This window comes from Ovis aries, chromosome 10 (assembly GCF_016772045.2).
Source record: "Ovis aries strain OAR_USU_Benz2616 breed Rambouillet chromosome 10, ARS-UI_Ramb_v3.0, whole genome shotgun sequence".
Lineage (NCBI taxonomy): Eukaryota > Metazoa > Chordata > Mammalia > Artiodactyla > Bovidae > Ovis > Ovis aries.
The window spans coordinates 5,524,163-5,550,250 of NC_056063.1; the positions used below are offsets into that span (position 1 = coordinate 5,524,163).

Below are 26,088 nucleotides of genomic sequence, written 5' to 3' on the forward strand. Positions count from 1 at the left end.
CTTAGTATCATCTATTATCACTTTTGGCAAAGCCTTCATTTCCACTATTATTTTTACCACATCTCTATTACTTTAGGTGGATTTATATAAACTGACACTATTAAAAATCAGTACATGTATTTTCACCAACAATGTATTTTCACCCCAGGATATAATCCATGGGGTCGCAAAGAGTGGGATACGACTAACATGTATGCATGCATGCACACATCAGCATTTCACAAATAAATGAACACTACCTGCTGGGATTAAAATCTAGTTATTTTACTGCAAATGTAGCTCTGGGCCCAGTGACATGAAGGAGCACTTCTAAGCCCTATGGAATCTTTACCTGCCCAACCTTGGTCTGGTTGCTGCACTCACTCACAAGATAAGCTTTCATTTTGCTAATTTGTCTCCAGTATTTCATAGAATTTGTTCCATTTTTGCTCCATTTTAATTGAACAAAAACTTTGATCAAATATCTAGAGAACTGTGACATTTCTTAAGAATGTATATGGACTCAAGTGTTTAACAAATTATGGATTGTGAATAAAGCAGAATTAAATTCGTGTCTATAATAGATAACTTGAAGTAGTCTGTCATAGGCTTAAAAGTAAACTAATGCTAGAGCTTGATATAGATAGCACTTTAAAAACAAAATGTATTTTATTACTCAAAAATAGTAAAATTATCTTTTTTATCAAACGATGGAAATGAATGGGGAGGTAGAACACATATCTGGAACTATCTTGTTATATTCTTTGTTTAACAGCAATTACACATTGATAAAAAAAAAAAAAATAGCCCTCACAGATGAAGGTGATTTTTCAAAGTATATGCAAAGTATTTTTCAAATAGTATCAAAATGTTAGCATGGTAAGTGTTGTGTCTTTTTTCTAATGACTAGGTTAACTGCAGGATCTGTAGAGCTGAAATAAATGTTATTTGGGATAAAGACAAACAGTGTATATAAGGATGAAAAAACAATCATCTCACTATCAGATACCACTGCAGAGGAAGTCATAATGATGATAATAATAAAATGATGGCAAAGAGATGACTTTATGTGCTACTGAAGAGCCGCTCATATCTCTGTATACTTAGACATATATCATCAGATTCAACTCTACTTTCAAAAGTAAGATATCCTATTTTCAATTTAGAAATACTAGTATAACTTCCCTGTGAACTCTGCTTTGCACATTGTTATTGAAGACTATAAATAAGCAAAAAGGACCAGAATGAAGAGAGCACATGACATCAGGGCGACAAGGGCTACACTGCTGAGGGCATCAACCACGGGTAAGCTACTTCAGTCCTTTATGCTCAGGTTTTTCATCTATTAGAGATAACAGTCATTTCACCAACTTGCCATAAGGACAAACTTGCATAAAGGTGCTTGGTGCAGTCCTTGACATATAGTAGCTGTTTATTTTCTTTTTAGTGACCTGTAACTATTAGCTGTTCTTTTGTTATCTGATTGGATAAGTCTATACAGTTTGTTATACATTTATAATCTTTTAAGGGTTTCATTAAGATCGATATTTAAGGTAGAGTGTTCAGCTCTGCTATAAATAAAAATGAAAGAGAAAAATCAACTTTGTTCATAGCTGACAGATACAAATAGATGGTCCTTTGAAGTGAATAATCTGTATTTTGAGTTACATTTATTGCTCAGAATGATTTCAATGAAAACTCTTGAGCTCAGCAATTAAATTACATTATAATACACAAAAATTAGAAAATATTAAACATGCTACTGTCCCTTTGAAATTTGATGAATGATTAGTCTTGGCCTTTGATTTCCAACCCTTCTCTGGTATAATATTAATTGAATCATCTACAACAAAATTCTGATCAAGTAACTCTACTCAAAGTTTTTAATGGCCAATATAAGTAGATTCAAAATTCTTAGTATAGCATTTAAGGTGTTCATAATCTGACCCTAGTCCCTTTATTGGGTCCAACTACTCTCCATTATAACTCTATACACCAAACTCCAATAAAAATATCCCTATTTATCTGCCACTCCTGGATCATGCTATGAAAGAAATTGAAAGGGAAGTTGCTCAGTCATGTCCGACTCTTTGCAACCCATTGGACAGTAGCCCACCAGGCTTCTCCGTCCATGGGATTCTCCACGCAAGAATACTTGAGTGGACTGCCATTTCCTTCTCCAGGGGATCTTCCCAACCCAGGAATCAAACCCAGGTCTCCTGCATTGCAAACAGAAGCTTTACTGTCTGAGCCACCAGGGAAACCTGGATCATGCTATGACTTGTGACATTTCTAGCATGATCTTGGATCTTGCTATTATCCTATCTTCAGACATTCAATTCACCTATATCCTGCAATCCTACTCTACTTACAAGACACTATTAGAGGCTCATCTAATTCATGAAGTAGTTCTCTATTCATTTCTCCAGCAGAATTAATTTTATTTTTACTTATTACATATATTACGTATTTAACAAATGGAACTATACCTAGATGGACAGAGGAATGACAACTTCAAAAACTAAACACCTTGAAGGCACAGTCATATACATGGGTACTGAAACAAAATGTATGGAATTAATTCATTCATATATTAATGCTAATGAGAGTCATTCCTGAACAGGAGTCACAACTCAAAGAGTGAAAAATAAAGTTATCAGGTATATTTACTTAAGATTCAATATGTTGTCTATTGTTTTCCAACCGTGTGGAGGAACACATGTCATGAAGGCATTCTGCACGTATTAAAATTTTCTGAAGTTTTCGTGCCATCCTTATTTTAAATATCTTTAAAAATGTCAGCTTTTAGAGGTAAAAGCTCAGATGGCTATAAAAGGATATTATGTAATAAACACAGTAATTAAAATTAGGAAGGAAATGACTCAGGGCAAAAACAAAACAGTTTCATCTCTCAGTATGAATTTTCAAAACCTCAAAAAAACAAAAAATCCAGGGCAGAGGAATCAATCTCCATGAAATATATATTTTGTTTCAAAAGTATATCCTGTATCAGAGGTAGGAGGGCTTTTGTTATCTGTCTACAAATCCTAAAAGTACTACTCAAAATCTTCTTATGATATGATTAAACATTTAAGTGTCCTTCCCAAAGTAAGTATTTATCACATGAAAATAATTACAGAATATTTTAATCTCCATTTGATCTTAAGACTCCCCCCACTGCAGATTTCGATTATGACTTAATAGGAAACTCGATTAAATAGTTTCTCTTGTTAATATATATATTTATCATCATGTTACTACTGGGATCATCATCAATACTATTAGTTATCAAGAGTTTAAAGAATGAAAAGCTCCAATATGCAAATTGAGTACAAGCCTACAATTTCTTGCCCATTTTGAAATCAGAAAACCATTTCAGGTCTGGATATTATTTTGCTACTCATTTGGTGGAAAAAACTAACTTAAATTGACATAGGCTTATCTATATTATTCATTTATTCCATTTAGTGTGAATATTTAAGGCTTTTGACTGCAAAACTGAAAATGTGTTTAATTGCAAGTACTGGCACAGATTGCAGTGGGGCTAAAACATAAAATATGGTATACGCAATATATCATCTTTCTAAGTGGAACTTGAAACAATATAATTCTAGAAAAATCTAGACTGTAGGCTTACACATCAAAACATCTTTCTGGAAAACTCCAAGCAAGCTATAAAATTGAAAAGTACATGAGGAGATAATTTAAATATGGTAATGCCTTCGGGTTGGTATAATATATATTCTTATTTTTTCAACAATTACAAATATGAAATAATAGCAGTATCTGTTTTTGACAGATGTTCATCTTGCAATAGATTATGTCTGAACTCCTCTAGCTTTCCACAAATCCGAGTGTCATCTATATTATACAAGTGTTTCTGTGAAATAATGAGCTTAATGAAATCTGCTTTCCACTTTATAGAGAAGATCAGAACCAACAATTACTTTACTTTTGCCTCTACATTCCTGTTTATCTTTTCAAGTCTTCTGTTATCTTTCCCTTACAGAAAAAGAGTTTATCTTCACTTTAAAGCTAGCCTCCCCTTTTATGCTCGAATAATATCTATTTAATTCAATTCTTCAATAATTCCTTCTAGGTGGATTATTTATTTCAGTATATTGATACTCAGTTACCTTGAATACTTAAAGCAATTTCCATCTATAATACCACCTTCTTTAGATATTTTCCCCCCTTTCTTTCTCTTATTCCATTATTATCTTGGAATAAGAAAAATGTCTATCCCCATTTCCTGATGATGCTTCAGTGGTATAATCTTTAAAAATCTGTTTCCCTTTTTCATTACCCCATCATAACTTCTTTCATGGAAACCTAGATAGACCTGTAGTAATCAGATTGAATAGGTGTCCGTGAGCCTCTTTTTTTTTTTTTTTAATTTCTCTAGAGTCAACACGCTTCTTGTCTCTCTGACCACTGTGACACTATCACTGCCTATTTCCCCTTCTTTACTGGCCACTCTTTCCTGTTTCCATTTGCATATTTTCTTCCTTCTACAAGTTTTCCTCTAGATACACTGAACTATTCATTATCCCCTAAATATTACTTCTGAATCCTATGGCTTTTTTATGGATTTGTTCTATTTCTTCTATCTCAGAGTAAAAACTTTGTTCATTCCTTAAACCCTAGCTCAAATTTCATCTTATGTATGGAGTCATCCTGGAATAATGATCAGTATTCTATCCCTTCTTTTGAAACTTTCACACTTTTATTTATACCTAATCAATAGCATGTTACTTTCTACATTTTATATTTTCTGACTATAAGTTCTATGAGAATTGGGGTCATGACTCTGAAGAGGGTTCATCTGAGAATCACATTCTCATTCATATATAAGGTTCATGTGAACAAGAATATTTATTCTGCTTATTATTCCATCCTCAGCATTTGGAGAAGTTCCTGACACATCCCAAAAACCTAACAAATATTTGTTGAATAAATATTCAGCAGAGCATCTAAGACAGTGTCATATACTATATATACTAAGTCACTGCAGTCATGTCCAACTCTGCAACCCCATGGACTGTAATCCCTCAGGCTCTTGGGATTCTCCAAGGGATTCTCCAAGCAAGAAGGAGCCTATTATACAGAGTGAAGTAGTCAGAAAGAAAAACACCAACACAGTATACTAATGCATATATATATGGAATTTAGAAAGATGGTAACAATGACCCTATATGCGAGACAGCAAAAGAGACACAGATGTAAAGGATAGTCTTTTGGTCTGCTTTGGTGGGAGAAGGCAAGGGTGTGATGATTTGAGAGAATAGCACTGAAACATGTAAATTACCATATGTGAAACAGATCACCAGTCCAGGCTCGATGCATGAGACAGGGTGCTCGGGGCTGGTACACTGGGATGACCCTGAGGGATGGGATGGGGAGGGAGGTTGGAGGCGGGATTCAGGATGGGGAACACATGTACAACCATGGTTGATTCATGTCAATGTATGGCAAAAACCACTACAATACTGTAAAATAATTAGCCTCCAATTAAAATAAATTAATTATTTTTTAATTTTTTTTAGTTTTTATTTTTAAATTTTAAAATCTTTAATTCTTACATGCGTTCCCAAACATGAACCCCCCCTCCCACCTCCCTCCCCACAACATCTCTCTGGGTCATCCCCATGCACCAGCCCCAAGCATGCTGCACCCTGCGTCAGACATAGACTGGCGATTCAATTCTTACATGATAGTATACATGTTAGAATTCCCATTTAAAAGAATACTGGAGTGGGTGGCCATCCCCTTCTCCAGGGGATCTCCCCATATACTATACACATACACATAATAAATAAGAAATGCATAATAAATATACACAATAAATACACAAAAAATACTGAGTTACAGTAAAAATTCAAAATATATGATTTCAGGTAAATGTTCCTTTTTTTTTAAGTGGTGAGTTCTGGAATCATACATTTATGCCAGTGATGTGAGATCATGCATTCGGAACTGTCCTCAGATTTTGTTTTGAATAAAATCAGACTTGTCTAGATTGGCTTGATGAATTGATTTAATTTGGCTCTCGATTATGATGGTTGGAAATGAAATCTAAAAACTCTTGGCTTCAGTCAAATAATTCATGTAGCTGTCCTCCAGATTTTGCCTTGTCATAGAACATACAGATTATGCCTTGTCTCTTTGCTGATTGAACAACTGTTGAACTTTACTCTTTCCCCACTTCTTACTGTTGTTTTAGCCAGATTCTAGCATGGATCCTATTGTCTTTTCTCTCAATAATCCTTGTCATCGGTTTACTTTAAGTATGATACTATATCAATGGTTTCTGTGTTTATATCGCCAACCTCTCCTCTCATTCAGCTCAGTTCAGTCGCTCAGTCATGTCCAACTCTTTGAGACCCCATGGACCGCAGCACGCCAGGCTTCCCTGTCCATCACCAGCTCCAGGAGTTTACTCAAACTCATGTCTATAGGTCGGTGATGCCATCCAGCCATCTCATCCTCTGCCGTCCCCTTCTCCTCCCACCCCTAATCTTTCCCAGCATCAGGGTCTTTTCCTCTCATTACCAAATGGTAATTTAAGTCGTCTCTCTGTTAATCTTCTAAATGGTTTTGACTTTCCAAATGCTTTCCCCATGATACTCTCACCCTGTGTCTACCACTTTACTAAAACTCAGTTACCCAAGTCACAATCCTAAAATTCATTATCACACCAAGTTGTATACTACCTCACTGCTTTCTGAAACTTTTCTCAAAGATCTATCAAACTGAAGTTTTCTCCTTGTTTGTTTTCTCTCTAGCATTCTTGAATGGTAAATTTCTTTATTAAATTGATTCCTATGTACAAATAAACATTGATCTTTTAGAGAAAAAGCTAACATCTCAAATATTTATGTGTTAATTTACTATATGTGGTATATACTACATAAGACTTACTTAAATGCATTAAAATGCACTAAATAATTCAAGTGATATTCCATTTACTTGGGCATCAAATTATTTTTTCCTTTACAAATCCTTATATCAAAATCAATTTCAAGTGAATACTAAGCAATTCATTATAATCATAAAAGTAATGACGTATACTAAAACTTTTGAATCTTCCACTTTGTTCCATTTCTTTCTTTACCACTCTAGGCCTCATACTGTCTTGCGTTGTGTTACTTGCTCAGCTTTCTAATTGTATTCCTATTTCCCAAGACACTGCCATAACTAGCATACCGTTACCTCCTAGGGCTGCGTTTCAGTGGTCCCATCATTGGGCTTCTACTCACCTCCCCAGGCTCTATTCTGCATTTCTATTCTCACACATCTCTACTCACATGCCTCTAAGCAGCCTGCCAAACTCTGCTTCCTTTCCTGTGTTTCTGAGAGTGCCTGTCATGTTCCCACCCACCCCAACTTCACTCTGCCAAATGAGCTAAACATATGCTAAAGAATCAGCTCTGATGTCTTCTTCTCCAGGAATGTTCTTTGATCCTCCAAATCCGGGCAGGGTTTCCATTCTCCTGACTCCATTAATACTCAGGGGAAACATCTCAGTGCACCAATCTCATGATTGTATGTCAGATTCCCTTAATACAGTGTGAACTTCTTGAGGACCCAGCCTGTGTTTTCATATATCTTTGCATCCCTGACACAATCATTTATTAAAATACTGAATGAATGAATGAAAATCTCTTTTGGCACCACCATTCCTTAGCATGCTAAGAAGGTATCAAGGACCCACAGTTAGGAGAGATATAGGTAATATATCCAGATTGAAAATAATATTTATTTCAGAATGCCTGGTGACAAAAAATCCAGAAGCATCAATATATAGCTTAAGGAATGATACATTTAATTGATCTTTTGGAACTTTAATTCAATATCTTTATTCAATATATATAAGATATATGAATATGTGAAGTATTTATTCAATATCTATGAAAGAATCAAGCTCTGGAGCATGGCAGTTGACTTCTTCAGATTAATAAGGAAAGAAGTATGATGATGAATCTGAAGGGCCTCTTCAGAGGTTTTGAGGTGTCTATTAATGTGACACAGGAGTGACACAGAAGAATGGAAAGGGCTCTAGACAGAAAATTATAAACCTGGAACGAGTACTACCTCTTCGGCTAGCTTGACGACCCCATGGAAGTCAATCTATTTTCTTATCTACACAATAGAGGAGTTATACTTCAAGGATTCCTACCATGAAGTTTTGTAATATGGCTTTCAAAAGAATAGAGAACCTTCAATATTAGAACATGTTATTAAAGTGAAATAACAGGAAATTACTGGGAGGTTTTAGATCAAATGACATGATTTTCTTGCAGTTCTTAATTAACAAAGGAGCTGATAACCATTTTATATTTTTAGCATTTATGGGCATACTCCTGCTTTCATAAAAATGCATATGACTCGTATAGAATTTTATTTATAAAAATTAAAAAAAATACATTGGGATTATTTATAAATATTATTTAAAAATTTAAAATCCTCTAGTTGATTGGGAATATTTGAGAGTGTGTAATTCTAAGGCTGGGGAGGGTTCCATTGCCCCTAGTATACGGCAAAACTAGTTTCAAAAGTTTGGGAAATACTCTCCCAACATTTCCTAATTGGGATGTTTCAGCAAAAGTCATTGCTGTGCTTATTAAAAGCAAGAGAATCTCAAAATCACATTGAGTCTATAGTAAATCATGCAACACTTGTTAGAAAGGCTTTACGACGAGCAACAAATGTGAGGGTGATAAAATCTCTCTATTTTCATGATACCAGATGCTGAATTCTAGAAGCAGATGTTTGCACATGAGAAAAAGAGATGTCATTGAAACTATTAAAGTTAGGTGAACTATGGGACAGTTGCAAAGCCTGGTAAGCAAAAATAAAGTGAAGCTGCTCACAGTTTGAGAAACATTTTTTCTAGTAAAATTTAAAGCCAGATGAATTTGGAAGGTCCTAAAAGACAGCACAGGGAGGTGGCGAAAATGATATTACAGTGTTCTTGGATAGATGCAGCCTAATAAAAACTCACAGGGCTTGAAAATAATATGAATTCTTGGCAAATAATACAATTTCTTAAACACCATGTATGCAAATCATAAAGCAAAAGTTCCTCTAAAATTTCGTAAATTATTTCTCTCTGGCATTAAATATTTAACAGTTCCTTCCTGTCCCCTATATATGGCTGTAATTTTCCATTCCCTTCCTAAGACAAATTTCCTATTGTTTATGGCAATATTTCTTTTAAAAATTATTTTCAGGGACTGCCAGATGGCTGCTGAGAAGATGGACACAGTCACCATCTTCATGTTCTTACTTCTGTAGAAGTAGATTTGCTGTTGCCTGTTCTGGGTAGGCCTGGGAAAATACACTGCTTGATTCAAAGGTAACCATAATGCAGAAGAGAAAACAGAGCAGAAGCTTGAGCATATAGAAGTACTGTGCTGCTGCTGCTGCTGCTAAGTCGCTTCAGTCGTGTCTGACTCTGTGTGACCCCATAGACGGCAGCCCACCAGGCTCCCCCATCCCTGGGATTCTCCAGGCAAGAACACTGAAGTGGGCGCCATTTCCTTCTCCAATGCATGAAAGTGAAAAGTGAAAGTGAAGTCACTCAGTCGTGTCCGATTCTTAGCGACCCCACGGACTGCAGCTCACCAGGCTCCTCTGTCCATGGGATTTTCCAGGCAAGAGTACTGGAGTGGGGTGCCACTGCCTTCTCCAACTACTATGCTAGCACTTTTCTAATCAGGGTCAGTTCTAGGGGAAATTGTAACATAGGTCACTTTGGTGTCTGGCCTCCCAACCCTCTGTCTCAATAAGCTCCCCCCAGATCCTGAATGCATGGCTCCCCATTCACTCGCATGAACAAGGATCTCAACCTCTACTCTCCTGTTTCCCTACTACTGCTTTCTGAAATAGCTCCTTCGTGGTAAAACAGAGGTTGTGGAAACTGTTTCCTTTCCAGACATAATTAGAAATATGGTGCCATTGCAATCATTATGCAGTGAATTAGGGAGGGAGATTAAAAGGAGTGGACCTCAGAGTCTCACCAAACTCTGAAATCATGTAACAAATACTGCAGTCACTGAAACTAGTATAAACCTGCTATGAAATATGGGGTCCAGAAGCAACATTTAAACACTAACTTAAAGAAAAAAAGGAACAGCTACCAAAAAAAAAAAAAATCCCTTAACTTTAGTTTTGTAGTTTTCTAGAATGTCCTCTGAAAAAAAGAAAGGCAACCCTTAAGAATGCGATTCGTTTTAAAACTGAATTCACTGAAGCAAATCTACTTTATTTGGTATTTCATTTATTCTCCATTTTCTGCTGGTTATATTTTTATTAGATTATAATCAAGGATTCCATTGTGAAATGTTTTGAATTCAGAACATAATTTAAGAAGTCAGATTTTTCTGGCAGCAGAGAGAACAGGGGAGACATAGACTTGAACAGAATAAAAGAAATCATAAGGCAATTAAATAAAATAAACAAAAAAGAATGTGAAAGGAACAACTCCTGAAATGTTCTGGAGTCCAGTCATCAGGGAGCGGATCAACAATCTGGCCCCCACAGGGTATTACATTCCATGTGGGTGGTGTTCCATTGCAGTCTCTAGCACAAGCCAGGCCATCAGTACTCAGGATGAACAATGCTACTCCACTAGCATTAGACTTCAATTCAAGGAGTTGGTTTCAGTGAACTATAAAGATATCAGAAGACCGATTATCCTTGAAAAATTGAGAACAGTCACTGAGCTATCAATAAGAAGCTCAGAGAAATTGCTGGTCAGCATTTATAAAAACGCACATTTATTATTTGGGAATCAATAGCGACTACTGAATTTTAGGGAAAGCTTATTACATCTTTTAAAAGAAAAAAAAAAGCAATTATTGCTACCAATCAAAATACTTTACAGGGTTTTTGATGGATAGAAATTCAAGGGCACTGTACTTCCTTGAAGTCAAAGTATAAATGGTATTCTGAGGTATAAGCTGTAAATTACCTTCACAAATTTTTGAAAAAGTTTTTCTTCTTTGTAAAATTGTGACTCTTGTTTACAGAAGTAACATTATACATTTTTATTAGTTCTTGATATAAATTAGTTTTTCTCATTCCAAAATATAAAATCAGCAGAATAAGATCAAATGTATTTTAATCAATTTTCTGTATCATTTTCCGATAATGACTTATTAAATAATATGTGTGTGTGTGAACGTGCTAGTATGGGCAGTATATGAATTCCAAAACATTCAGATTGTTTTACTATTATCTCCCTCCTCTTTCTATCTAACAACTAACCTACCTATCTACATTCAATATTTGATGGAGAATATATGGGGAAAAATCTAATTGACAGAGAGGCAGACAGAAAACTGAACTCAAATAGTAAGAAACTAAGTACATTCTTTGAGAGGTGGTTTTTTTTTTTTTTTAATCACACTAAGAGAAACTAAAATAACTTCTTTCTATTAGAGGATTTATTAACATAAAGTCCTTAAAGCTATCTTCAGCTATATACCATCAATTAGCTACTGAATCAATTTTTTTTTTTTCTAAAATAATGGGCAACACATACTAGTGCTGTATATCTGGGATGCTTAAACTGATGGTAGTAAAAGTACAAATAACAGGAATAAAACAAATGGAAAAAAATCTAATGGTACAAAAGAGAAAATAAAATAGCAACAGTTGAGTTAATGAAATAAAATTTCAAGTGTACTAAGCTATTTGCAAAGGGAAATTATTATTAGCATAGAAAATGTCCATTGAAAATATGGAGATTATTTTTTAAATTGATTTTAATTTCTAACTTAAAATAGTATTTTAAGTTAGAAATAGAACATCATTTTTCTTAATAGAGATAATGTAAGCAGGGAAAGAAGCCAACTAAATGAATATAAAATATGAAATATAACATGATACAACTTTTTAAAAACTATTAAGGCACTACTATAAATATTTTAGAATGAGCAAAAATGATAAATAGGTTTCTTTTTGTTTCATTTCTGTTTTAAAGGAAATTTATCTCTATTTTCTAGGAGATTTTTTAAGATATTAAAAATTAGTGTTTAACATATGAAACTTGGACATGAGATAATTATTTGAATACTGCTGTCATCTTCTTTCATCTGTAAAGGAAATTACTCTTTATAGGTGTGCATTAAATTAATTTAGCATTGGTGCTTGTAATGCTTTTCAAATAAATTAACAGAGTACAATGACCAAGACAATGGCTGATTGCTTCTTCAAACATTTATTTATTTATTTATTTTTCTGAGTAAGCCATTCGTTATATGAATAGTATAAAGCATTGGTTAAGAGGACAAACCCTGGAGGGATGCTATTTTAGTTCTAATGCTGACTTCACTACTTACATCATGGAACATTGACAAAGTTTCTTAACATCTATAAATGTTAGGGGAACTATATTCATCTATTTATAAATGCAATGAATACCAAAAAGAATATGTTTTAGCCACTAATAATTCAATGCATATAAGTAATTTTGATATTGTCCCCCAAGGTTCATATACATGAACTCAAGTTTTAACTTAACCTTCAAAGTTTACTTGATATCTAGTCATAGCAATGAATCACAATGTATATTTGAGCAAATTTGACTATTTGGAGATAAAGTTCTATAGAAAAGATATAAATTTTGGTCAGATCTAGATCTAAGATAAAATTCCAAACTGCTCTGCAAGTTAACAAGTTCCCCATAGCCCAGTTTTTTTAAATGTAAGATACAAATGCTAGCGATTTTAGAGTTTTCAGGTTAAATAAGCTAATGTTAAAATGAATTTAGCATAGTTTACGGTAAGTAGTAAAAACAATAGAAGTAATAACAATAGTAGTAAAACAATAGTAGTAAAAATGCCTCCTCTGCGTCTAGATAGGTAGGTAGATAGGTGTATACATAAGATACATAGATAGGAAAAAGACAAAACTTAAAGGAAGGGAGCCAGGGAGACAAAAAGATGATCTAGGTGATGGACAGAAAAAGACAGATTGGAGGTAGATAGAGAGATAGGTAGGGAGACAGATAAGAGATACAGGTAAATGAGAGAGGAGATGGGAGAGAGACACAGAGAGAGTCCCCATCTCTACCACAGTTACATACAGTTTCTTGAAGGCAGGCTGGAAATCAAATTTATTTTGATGTCCCAAAAGTATCTAATTTTCCTTACTATTGAACGCATTTAATAGATATTTATTAAATGAATTAATGAGCCAAATCCATCAATCATTCAATCAATGAAATACTTTTTTAGTTAATCCTTCAAAAATCATGTTTAAAGTACAAGTCAGTCTCCTATGTAATTCAGAGATTATCTTCTAAGTGTGGCTTTCAGATTCATAATTTTCTCATGTTTGTTAATAAGGATACATGAAAACTACTTTTTTTTTTTTACAGGAGACATCTCTATTGGCATTCTTACTTGTAGACTAGAAGTTATTTTATGTGTAATATTAATTAAAATATACATCAACTATATGTTCTTTTAAGAACAAAAGCCATCCTTCTAAGACATTACTTTTTGATACCAAAATAGGAAAAAATAACAGGTTTTCAGTATAAACTATATTTTCAGACATAAATGTCCTTACCTTACAGGTTTTTTTTTTTTTTCATTCTTATCAATTATATTGCTCATTCAGAGTATGGAAAGGAATTAAGAAGTTCATAGTAAGCAGCAGGCTGGTTTTAATTAACAAATTTTCTCATGAAGCTATGACAGTAAATGTAAACGCTTTACTTACTCTATACAGCTTTACAAACAGTAGCCAATGAATTACCTGCAAACCACTTTATCACAGACGTAGATTAGTCTGTTAGGCTATGTATTCACATACCAAAATCCAAACATTCATTATCTAAAATGTGCCTAAAATATTTATATGACATTGTATAGTCAAACCCATAAAGACCACATATGTCACATCAAATAATCATTCAAATTTGCAAGAACTGCAAATGTTAGGTAAGTATTCAAATAACTTTTGTTAAAAGTAACTTTTAAAACAATATTGCCTTGTTATGCAAAAACTTGCTACAATATATCTGGCACTTATTACTTAGAAAAGAAGGCTTTGGAGAGGGTCATTCTTAAAATAGGGCCAGCGTAATTATATTGAGTGCAGAAACTTAAATATATATATTAATTAATTTCTGTATTGAATGTATATATATGTGTATATGTGCATATTTGAATCAAAATTTCAACATGATTAGAGAAATTAAAAAGCATGCTATCTGCTGATGTGTATGTGATAGGAGAGATTACACTAGAGGCAAAAATTTAATTTCTATGAATCATCTATCATTAAATGACTTAGAAGAATAAATAAGTAAATTCAAATAGTTTAAATATAGCTCCTCAAAACTTAAATATCAAACATACTTGCATATCATCAATATTTTGAAAACTAATATTAACTAATATAATATGCATTTATAACTCTGAAATTCAATTTATGCAACAGTTCTTTTTACTTTTTATAATTGGATATAAAAAAGGTTTTTCACAGCATCTAAGTCTTACACAAAAGAGTAGCTTAATTTTCTTTGGGTGAATCATTAATAAACATACTGTGTTTAAAACAATAAAAATATTGCTATTAATAAAAAGACATATCGAGCTAATGAATTGAAGTTAGACTTTTATAAAAGACATATATTCATGAAGAAGCGTTTCTTTTTACCTCCATCAGAGTAAACAAGTTCATGTTTATTTGATATCCAGGAAGACTTAGATGTAAATCAAAAGAAGGAGCCAGAACTCTGGCTTAGCTGTTATTTGACTCTTGAAAAACGACTTTGGAGCTAAAACCCACACTAAAAATAATACCAACCTTGCTAAGAGCTATACAATTTCAATCAAGTTTTCATTTCACCTAAATATATTAAATTTATTCATTTAATCTTTATATTAATATATTAAAATGTGCATATCTAGTTAACATATATCATATTTTCCTTTACTAAAATACAAAACAGCAAAGGTTAGTAAATGTTCATAAAAATAAGTATAATCTAGTGACTTTGGAAAAGTTCTCATTCCAGGAAGATTTCAGGCTAGAATCCATGAACTTCATCTTTCTGTGGTTACTGAAGTATTGAAAAATTGCTTTTTGTGTGAGGCAACCTTGGGATTTACTGCTTGTTTTGCTGTATTATAAAAGTTCCATTCGAAGGTGATAAACTACAACTAGTATTCTGAGGTTTAATATTGCTTAAGCTTTATACTTGGTAAGCATTGGAAGGCTTCACTCACCTTGTTCAAGTGGTTGGCTTTTAGTTGAAGTCGTTTTCATCTTGAGCGCCTCCCTAACAGACATGTCACAGCAGGAGCCTTTGTTAGTGTCTTGGTCACTGTCAGCCTGATCACTGTCCCCGTGCCCACTGTCTCTCAGGCTGGCTCTTTCTGGGTCCTTAAACGTGGAGCTACTGAAATACATATAAAGAAAAAGAAGAGAAAGTATTGTCTCTACGAGTTTGAACCTGAAGTGTAGACTCTTGCAAAGCAATTTTGACACGAATGCAAATGGGGAAGCTGAGAAAGTTATTTAATAGGCCTTACCTTTGAACAAACTGCTGCCTGCTGCCCATGTAATTGGGCTCTGCGGGAAAATTGTCTGTCTGCGGAAAAGAAGGAAAAAAATACGTATAGTTGTACACTGGACAAATCTCCTGCAGAGCAACAAGATTTCCTAGTGGAAAAATGATTAATAATTCAAAAATTCCCTTAATCTTCAGATTTGTACATTTTAATTAAATTGGAAATTGCTGACATGTAATTATGTACTCAGAACAATTAAATGATTCCAGTCCACAAATTACCTGTTAAAGTAAACAATGAGCCTGTCATAACTGGCATTCTCTGTTAGTACCAGGATGGATAACACTCTGTATTGTTTCATTACTTAGATATTAAGATTGAACATTTGTGGGAGGAGTGGAAAAATGACCTAATTTCTCTATATTAAAAACATGAATTATTTAATAATACTCATTTTGAAACAAATTTGCATCATCTGCTGGGGTTCTTTGCCCTCCTTGATGTAACATCGTTTAAAGTCATCCCCGCCTTAATTAAGAGATATAGGGCCTTTCCTTCAAATTGTACCAGTGACAAACACACGCATAGCACCTATGACTGGACTCATCTCTGTAATTCATTCTTCGCTGCATCTTTACACTGGAAATTGTACTCAATACAAGGGAGAGGGGTGTTAGCTCTTGATTATTAAAACAAAGTGAAATCAAAATGAGAATTAAAATGTTACTTAAAACATGGAGAATTAAAGACACTGAGAAATGAGACTTGTTTTTGTGGTTGTTTTTACTGCTTCCAAACTGACATGGAGGTCTGCCAAATAGAACTGAATTCTCCTTGTACCATGGAACAGAGTCTTTTGGGAGAAAGAGAGTAGATCTTTCATAGATCTCCCCATACTGTACATTCATACACATTACTTCTTCTTGCAGCTGACTCAGTGACAAAGGTTCTCCTGTTTCCTGCCTCACTTCATATCACACCATTGTGCTCTGAAGCAGCTATGGGTTCCTACAAGATCATCAAGCATACAAGTATCCGTGACACAGAAGCGCATAATTCATGAAGCAGAGGACCCAAGGTAAGGCTTAATGTAGAGCAATGTGTTTTCCTTATAAATAAGGCTAATTTAAACTAATAAGACTCTTTTCTTGTCCCATGTTAATAATATATTTGGCCTTTTAAACTATTACTGGAAAAAAATTGTTGAGAGTAATAGCTTAGATACTCTCTAAGGTTCACTGTCTGCTAGAAGTTGGGGGACAGGAAAAACTTCCACAGATTTCTTAATCTGTTTCTTGTTGTGATTCTAATGACCTTTGTCAAGATAAATGCAAAGATGATGGTAAACAAGGTAGATTAATTTCTCACTCCTAATCTATTTTAACTAGTAGTGGTGGCAGATATATTTTATTAGTATGTTTTACAAATTTCCAGATTCTGTGAAGCACCTTAATTGCTTCCATAACTAGCTATCCATCTTTAAAAGATAAATATCTTCCATTAAAGTAGTAATGGAAACCAACACCAAGAGCAAAAATGTTTGCAAAATAATCTTGCCAATTTTAAAACTAAAATTACTTAGAAACTCCACATATAAACTTAAAATCATTTTTTTGAATTGGCTGAAAATGAATCAACCCATTATTGCTGTCAGCTGAAAGCTAAGCCTGAGTATTTAGATCAGAAACAGAATCCAGGGTATTAGGGAGAGTGTGTGCCCAGTTCTGTCTGACTCTGTGTGAACCTATGGACCATAGCCAGTCAGGCTGTTCTGTCCATGGGATTCCAGGCAAGAATATTGGAGTGGGTTGCCATTTCCTTCTTCGGGGGATCTTCCTGATCGAGTGATCAAACCCACATCTCCTGGGTTTCCTGTGTGTCCTACATGACAGGCAGATTCTTTACTACTGATCCACCAGGGAAGCCCATTACGGAAAGAGTAAAATGTAAAGTGAAAAGTGGAAACCCCTAATATTTGCTATATCAGGGCTATTACAGCTAATCTTATAATGTTAATGGCTTTGGTTATGTGGAACTTCATACAATATGGATCCTATTTAGTTAGACACAGGGAGATAGACTAGGAAAACTTTTCTTCCCCTGATATAATAGAGACAGTAACTAAAAACTTTTGCATAATATCAAAGTTCTAAGCAATTCTAATAAGAGACTTAAACTAAGAGATAAAATACATTTTCCAAGTGAAGGGTTATTTTAAATTATGTGCTAGTGTGTGTGCAGACATGTCTTTGTATGTTTGTATGTATGTCTCAGAGTGTTTGTGACAACTGGGCAATGGTAATACTTCCAAATATTGTTTTGATGAAAATAAAAACAAACAAGAGACAGTTAGAAAAGAAAGAATTTTGGAAAGGAAAGAAGAGAGAAAAATAAAGGCAGGGAGAAAGACAAGAGAAAAATAGAGAGAGGAGGAAAAGTAAAATAGAAAGATACATACAGGAGGAGAAATGAGGGTAGTTTAAAAAAAAGGCAAAAAAAAGTTGGCTTATTATTATTATTATTATGGAATTTCACAAAGTACAATGTTAGAAGTCTGAAACTTAGTAGTAGCAGAGTATCAGAAGTTTACTAATAATGTCTGTCTGCATTTTTCCATTAAAATAGGTAGGAATGTGAGAGATAGAGTGTGTTTATAATTACCATAATGAAATAGCCATTTAGCCTTTAACAAACTTATGACTAATGCACTATAAAAACCACACTGATTTTAATATAGAAATAACATTTTCATTATCCAGTCTCCAAGGGTATCTGAAAACTCATTAAAATTAATCCAAATATAAAATAACAGTATTTACAGAGTAAAACAAGCAAACAAAAAAGACAAAAAGCCATATATATATCAAGGGCTAAATTTAGAAAGAGAAGGGCTTTTAGCTATTTTCCAACAGTGTATTCTAAAAATTGAGTTCCACATTGTACATTTAAAATTCTTAAATTTTAAGTTTAGAAAGAAAGTAAAATTTGAAGTCAAAGACATACATTTTTAGGTCTCAGCAGAGTAATTAAATTATGAATATATTTAACTCTTGAAAACTTCATTATTTTCCATAAAAATGAATCATTAGAATGTTTTCCCTTCAAATGCAACTTGAACACAGCAAGTTTTACCATTTATTTTTAAAGCATATAATTTGTTTATTATTAAAAAATGGATCCATGGAATTGATGAGTAGTAACAGAAAAGTTCTAAAGTAAACATTTTGAATTAAACTGTAGGATATGATGATTATTTTAAACTATTTCACTCAGAAATAAAATGGCAAATGTTTGGTACTTTTTTAAAAAATGATCATTTGCTCAGAATGATAACTTAAAACAAATCTAAACTAATTTTAAAAACTGCTTGACCCTCCTAATTTGATTTTTTTGGTTTCTTGTATTGATTTTTGATGAAGATAAAAATTTAGGTATTCTTTACATTCTTTTTTATAGAAAACATAAACAAATAAAAAATAATCAAGTAAACAAAGCAGATAAAGTCTGTATGATACAAATGGTTTCTTTGATATTTGTCAATCTTCTAGTGCTCAGGAAATTGTAGTGAATTATAAATGATACTTGAAATCATATTTTTTATTAGCAGTAAGTGGTGATTAACTATTCCTAAGATATACTATTTTCTACTACTTGCTCATCAGTTAGAACTATAAAAATAAATCTATAATATACCAATTTAAAAAATTTGTATCTTTAAAAAAAAAAAAAGAAAGAAAGCACCTACTAAAGCTGAACCATGTTGCCTGAAATTGGGAAAACATTTTATTTGTGGAAGTAGATTAATTTGATATGACCACTTATATGCACATAAAAAAGTTGAGCTGAAAATAGCAAAAGGAGTCAAAATAGATTTTAACTATTAGAAGCATACAAATAGAAATTTTAAAAAATGTCCAACATTTGACACAACTTAACATCTATTAATGATAAAAATTCTCAGCAAACAGGAATAGAAAGAAACTTCTTCAGTTGTATAAACAGCATCTATCAAAAAAGAGTATAACTAACACGACTATGAGAAACCTAGACAGCATATTAAAGAGCAGAAATATCACTTTGCTGAAAAAGGTCTGTCTAGTCAAAGCTATGGTTTTTCCAGTAGTCACGTATGGATGTGAGAACTGGACCACAAAGGTTGAGCACTGAAGAACTGATGCTTTTGAATTCAGGTGCTAGAGAAGACTTCTGAGAGTACCTTGGACTGCAAGGAAATCAAACCAGTCAATCCTAAAAGAAATCAACCCTGAATATTCACTGAAGGACTGATGCTGAAGCTGAAGCTCCAATACTTTGGCCACCTCATATGAAGAACTGACTCACTGGGAAAGACTCTGATGACAGGAAAGATTGCAGACAACAGGAGAAGGGGGCAGCAGAAGATGACTGGTTAGATACCACCATGGACACAATAGACAGGAATTTTAGATAGTGGAGGATAGGGGAGCCTGGTATGCTGCAGTTCACAGGGCTGCGATGAATTGAACATGACTTAGCGACTTGAACATAACAAACACCAAACTTGAAAGACTGAAATCATTCACCACTTCTATTCACCACTGCACGAAAGCCATAGTATGGTCAATAAGGCAAGAAAAAATAAAAGAAGGACACACAAACTGGAAAAGGAGGAAAAATTTTTCTCACAGTGTTGTTGTATACTCAGGTAATAGTATTGCTCAAGCAGAAAATAAGAATCAAGACAAATGAAAACAAACAAAACTTCTCAAAGTCAACAAATAAATTAAGCAATGTTGCCATATTCAAAGTCACCACACAAAAATCAATCATATTTCTATATTATAGCAATGACCTATTTGGAAACTTAAATATCTGAAGCAACAGATTTATAATATTTTCCTGAGAATCAAATACCTAAATAAATAGATAATTTATAAAAATGAAAATAAAAACAAGTACAGAATCTGTATGTGGCACATTACAAAAAGTGATGGAATAAGTTAAAGGCCTAAATAAATGGAAAGATATATCATGTTTATGGATTAAAAATTCAACATAATCAAAACATCAAAGTTCCTCAAATAATCTATACATGTAATATAATTCCATTCATATTCTTTGCATGACTTTCTGTAGCTATAGATAAGAGGATTCTAGAATTTAAAACAAAAAACTATAATATTTAAATATTTAAAAAAAAAGATTAAATTTGAAGGAATCACATTACCCTATTTTAAGAGATACTGTGAAGCTACACTAATGAAGACAGTGTAGTATTGTCAATGGAAAAGACACATACATCAATGTGACAGGGGAGACTATTCAGAAGTAACCAACAAAGATATTCAACTGATTTTCTACCAGGTTGCAAAAGGCAATTCAATAGAAATAAACAACTTATTAAAATGAAACAAAAACACTTTAAAAACTTTAAATTGATCACAGGTCTAAATGAAAATATAAAACTTAAGAAAACGCTGCAGAAAATCTATGTGACCTGGTGTTAGGCAGAATTCTTTGACATAATAACAAAAATATGATCCATAGGGGAAAGAAAAGACCAAAATTAACCCAATAACTTGGTATTTACCTTAAATAAATGAAAACTATGATCACACAGATATCTGTACATTTTTCAAGAGCTCTCTTTGCCAAAACTGGAATCAGCCCAAATAACTTTCAACTGGTGAACAGACTGTGGTATATATATAGAATGAAAACTATAAACAACAACAACAAAAATGAACAATTGATCCAACAACTTGGATGAATCACAAAAGCATTATGCTGAGTGAAGGAAGCCAATCTCAAAAGAATTGTACACTGTATGATTCTATTTATAAGACTTTGCAAAAAAGCAAAAACTGTTATGACAAAGAATAGATCAGTGGATGCCAGGGTTAAGAGTGACTATAGAGATAGAGCATAAGGAAGCTTTTTATGGTGATAGAACTCTTTAGTATGCTGACTGTGGTGTTAGTTTCATGAAGTTATACATGAAAACACACACACACACATTCAAAAAAGGTTCATTTTACTGGATGCTAATAACAGGTAATTCTAAGTATAAATGTATATGGTGATCATCTGCATCTCATACACACTGAAGCTACTTCTGTCTCACAGAGAATTATAAAACTAAAATTGTTTTCATTAAATAGTCTCAATAAAGACTATTTCTGAACTTTGTCTTTAAAATCTATACAGTTAACTTTCAAAACCCTGTGTAGAGATCCCATGTTTATTTGGACAGGCTACAAAGGGATTTGAGATATAAAACTCTATATAGCCACACTAACAAACCCAAGCAACACTCTATAAGACAGTCATCTTAAATATGAATTATTTTAGCTTAATTTTCATTTTTTTCAAAGATCATTTTCTTGTGTGTAGTTCTTGTTTACCCAGCCATAAAATACATACTTTAAATAAATAAAGATTTCAGACTGCATTTATGGCAAAGAAGCTTTTCCTTTCAATGCATGAAAAAACGTAGCTATAGCATGAAGAAGTAGGAACCAGCCTTAGAAATGGTGAGTCTTTTAATTTAGAAAATACCTCATGAAAGTGACTCTATATTTGTAAATAAGTGAATCTTTGTAAAAACTAAAGACACTGAATATGAAATTATTAGCATCTAAGATGCCCCAAAGTGTATGAAAAATTGTCAAAATAATTTTACAACTTTGATGGTATCAAAGGATAAAACAACCTAAAATGTGTGGTTTTATATTTTATATGAGATAATATGTGAAAATTCTTAGTTGTATAATAGCTTTCCTGTTATAACTTTTTAACTTTTTATTTTTTGACTGTACTTCACAGCTTGCAGGATCTTAGTTCCCCAACCAGGAACTGAACCCAGTCTCCCTGCAGTGGAAGCGCAGAATTCTAACTACTGGACAACTAGGGAATTCCCAATTTTCAAATTTTTTAATCCTATAAACACCACTGTAATCTCGAAATGATGATAACTGGATGAAAGTCCAGTAAATTGTAAAACACTACCGAATTTCTAGAAAATGGGAAAACTGTGGAATGAGAAAAATAAAATCCCCATCATTTTGAGTCTCATTTCAAAAGAACTTGAAGAAAAAATCAGAGTACTATTCTCCAATTGTATCCCTACAAAAGGAGGAGAGAAAAAAACATTGTGAGCATTAGGAAAGCAGACTCTAGAGTTATTTTTCACCATCATAGATACTATTTAAGTAAATGATGCTAGAACTCAATCAATGATTAGTGCAATAACTATATGATAAATATATACACAAAACCTTGGTGCTAATTTACCAGCAATATCTTACATTTCCCGTTATAGAGTCATGAGGCAGTCAGGAAACTTCCTATGGAGAGATCAATTTTGACAAACCAAACAGCTCTGGCATTTCCAGAATCATTGTTGTGGAAACACAGAAGACAGTGGTTTAAAAACTGCTGGCATTTTTTTGATATTATTTTGTGTTTCTATGTCTGTTTCTTACCAAAGAGGAGGCCATTGGGACAGAGGTTCAGTAGGTAAACTGAAGCATACGGTTAGCTCAAACTATGCACAATATAAAAATCTAGCATTCAACAATGTAAAATCTGCAATATCTGAGATTCAATCAAGAATGACAAGGCATGCAATAAACCAGGAAAATATAAACCATACCTAGGAGAAAGATCAATCAATAAAACGAGACCCTGGCATGAAAAAGATGACAGAATTAACCAACAAGGACCTTAAAATATCTTAGAATATTGGAAATATGGCCAGGAATGTAAAAGCATGACCCTGAGAGTAAGTGCCTCAAGTTTTGAGCCCTAAGAACCTCTCTTGCGGTATCCTCGTCTTAAAGACAAGAAACAGGGTCAAAATGAAAGTTCTAAAATGGAAAAATTAAAACTAAAATTCAAAACTATAATATTTGAAAATAAAGATACAATAAATAATATTGACAACAGATTAGACAATGAGGGACAAAAGATGTAGTATTTTGCACCAAGTTCTAGAAGCATCTACCTCACCAATTATATATATATATACACACACATATACATATATATGTGTATATAATATAAATGTTTTATGTTTATCTGAATAAACTTTATATATCTGTGCCAGCAGCCTGTTTATAATTTTGTAACATATGAGAGCAGACAGATATATCAAATACAAAAAGATTATTTCAAAGGCTGCAATACAAATATAAAGAAAGCTTTCATTCTAGTGTTATTGATCTAGAATTGGAATTATTGAAGAAAAGCAAAAGTGTGTACATGACTCTTTGAAGTCATCATTAAGAGAAAACTTCTCACAAGTGAATGTTCAGTTGGATGTGTAGTTATAGTTTCAGTTATACTTAGATGATCAGTGTTTTCCTAATTCAGAGGAACGGGGGAGTGAAATTTTAAAAGTACCTTTGAATTAAGGACAAAAGATTGATAGTATGTATTGATGCCACTGGGTTGCAAACAAAATGAGACAAGTTGAACTTTTCCCTTAATTCAAAGGCACTGCTTTTCACATTGATAACAAGCATTCTCTTTGCAGCAGTCTGAACACAAGGGAGTGTTAAGAGGTGAATAATTCACTTTAAGCCTTTTCATACTGACATTGCTTCTGATAGCTCTGCCTTCAACAGAATATATGGTGTGGTTCTCTACACATTGCTGAAGTAGGCAACAACATTTTAAGCCACCACTTATAAAGTTATCTGACAGCACCTATAGCTTTGAAATTTCTAAAGTGCATGAGGTATGGCAATAACTGTATTTATCAGTGATTTCCAAAATAATACATTTTATACAAATACAGTGTGGTCCACACTTGTGTTATGTTACTAAAAGCACAAGGGAAAAAAAAGAGAAATTCTTACCACATTGAGCAAAAACTAACATTACTTTAAATTTAAAAATGGGGGGACAAGCTATATCCTGTAAGTGAGAATTCTAAGTCCACTATTCAACTCGGATGACTTAGATGAATTTTTGAAGTGATGTGGCTATATCTGAAAAACTCTTGAAAATGTTAACCGTTTTATAAATGGCATTGATAACTTTAATAATAGCTGGCATGCCAGAATTTAATTATGCAATTTGTGATCTTAAAGTCATCTTTGATAAGAAAGAAGAAAATTGAAATACTCAGAAGATAAAATGAGAGCTATTTGTTATTTGCTGAAAGTTGGAGCCCAGAGACCACTGGGATCCACCAAATGCTAACTGTGCTATTCCACTGGCAAGGGCAGCACATTAGGCCATGAGTTGATGTCTTAGGAAAGGAATCCAAACAAGTTTACTGAAAGATTGCTAATTTCAACATCCCTAATTAATCCATTCTCTTCAGGATGCTAAGCATCTCCATCTCAGCCCTATGTAATATGCAGTTCCCTTTTTCTTCCAAGCACCAGAGGAAGTTTGATATTCTTTTGTTTTCTTTTTAACTCTTTATCAGACATTTATTCTTAAGAAACTCTCCTCTGCTTTCCTCCTATTGTACTCTTTTTCCATCTCTATGAAGAATATGGAAAGATTTTTCCCCCGGAGGGAATATCTGAAACTAAATTCTCTACAATTGGGCCTCCAAGAAACTAACAACACAAATATATATCCCCAACAAAAATTCATTATAAGCCTGAACTTCTAGAATGCTCCACATGAGAAGATAAAAACAAAAAGGGAGGGAGAAAAATTAGTGACACATTATTTGACTTCTTATCACTATGAATGCTGTCTTTCTGCAGAATACATGTCTTTAAAATCGAATTTTATTAATTTTGAGAAACTTGCTCATAACCAAATGGAAATTTTAAAAAATTGAGGAGGAGAGAGGGGGGTTCAGGATGGGGAACACGTGTATACCTGTAGCAGATTCATGTCGATGTGTGGCAAAACCAATACAATATTGTAAAGTAATTAACCTCCAATTAAAATAAATAAATATATATTAAAAAATTGGATTATTTGATTCAAACCAACTTTTAGTCCAATTAACTTAGCTAATATGGAAATGCTTTGAAACTCTACCTCACTGCATCTAAATGCATGTAGATGGTATCACAGCACTATTATCACTATTCTATACTTAGAGATTTGCAGTATGCTGCTGGAGAAGGCAATGGCACCCCACTCCAGTACTCTTGCCTGGAAAATTCCATGGACAGAGGAGCCTGGTGGGCTGCAGTCCATGGGGTCACTAAGAGTTAGACACGACTGAAGCGACTTAGCAGCAGCAGCAGCAGCCCTACAGTAGGATCTACAAAATAGTATTATTAATATTTACTATTCATTCTTTTCAGTTGTCCTAGGAGACACAATATAGTCACTGTACACATTTTTTTTTTTTAAACAGAAAAACTACAGCTGACTTTCCTAGGGTCACTTGTCATATGCCTAATTCATTGCAGGACAGTAACACTTGCCAAAGACTGCCAGGAACCGTCGGTTGATGTACTGCCTCTCTGAGAAATAGAGAAAAATAATGCTTCATCCTCCAATATTTTCAGAAATAACTTAATGAGACATTAATGTGAATTGCCTTGAAATGATTTTAAAAATTATTGTTACATACTAAGCAAAATAGTACTACTGTTACCCCTGATAACAAGATGGC

The 26,088-nt window shown here is 33.4% G+C and overlaps 1 protein-coding gene across 3 annotated transcripts in view; it reads right to left on the reverse strand.

The window, feature by feature from the left end:
• The window catches only part of PCDH17 (protocadherin 17), a 113,543-nt gene that overhangs the window by 58,655 nt on the left and 28,800 nt on the right, over positions 1 to 26,088 (reverse strand). Inside the window, exons 2-4 of one of the 3 annotated variants that reach the window (XM_060394030.1) lie at positions 15,534 to 15,592; positions 15,228 to 15,400; positions 5,514 to 10,651 (exon numbers count right to left, since the gene is read on the reverse strand). In XM_060394030.1, the coding sequence (XP_060250013.1) occupies positions 10,644 to 10,651; positions 15,228 to 15,400; positions 15,534 to 15,592 (240 nt within the window). In that variant the 3' untranslated portion in view covers positions 5,514 to 10,643. Of the gene's footprint in view, positions 1 to 5,513; positions 10,652 to 15,227; positions 15,401 to 15,533; positions 15,593 to 26,088 lie in introns of those variants that run through there. The other 2 variants (XM_042254620.1, XM_004012040.4) reach the window with 2 other exon arrangements.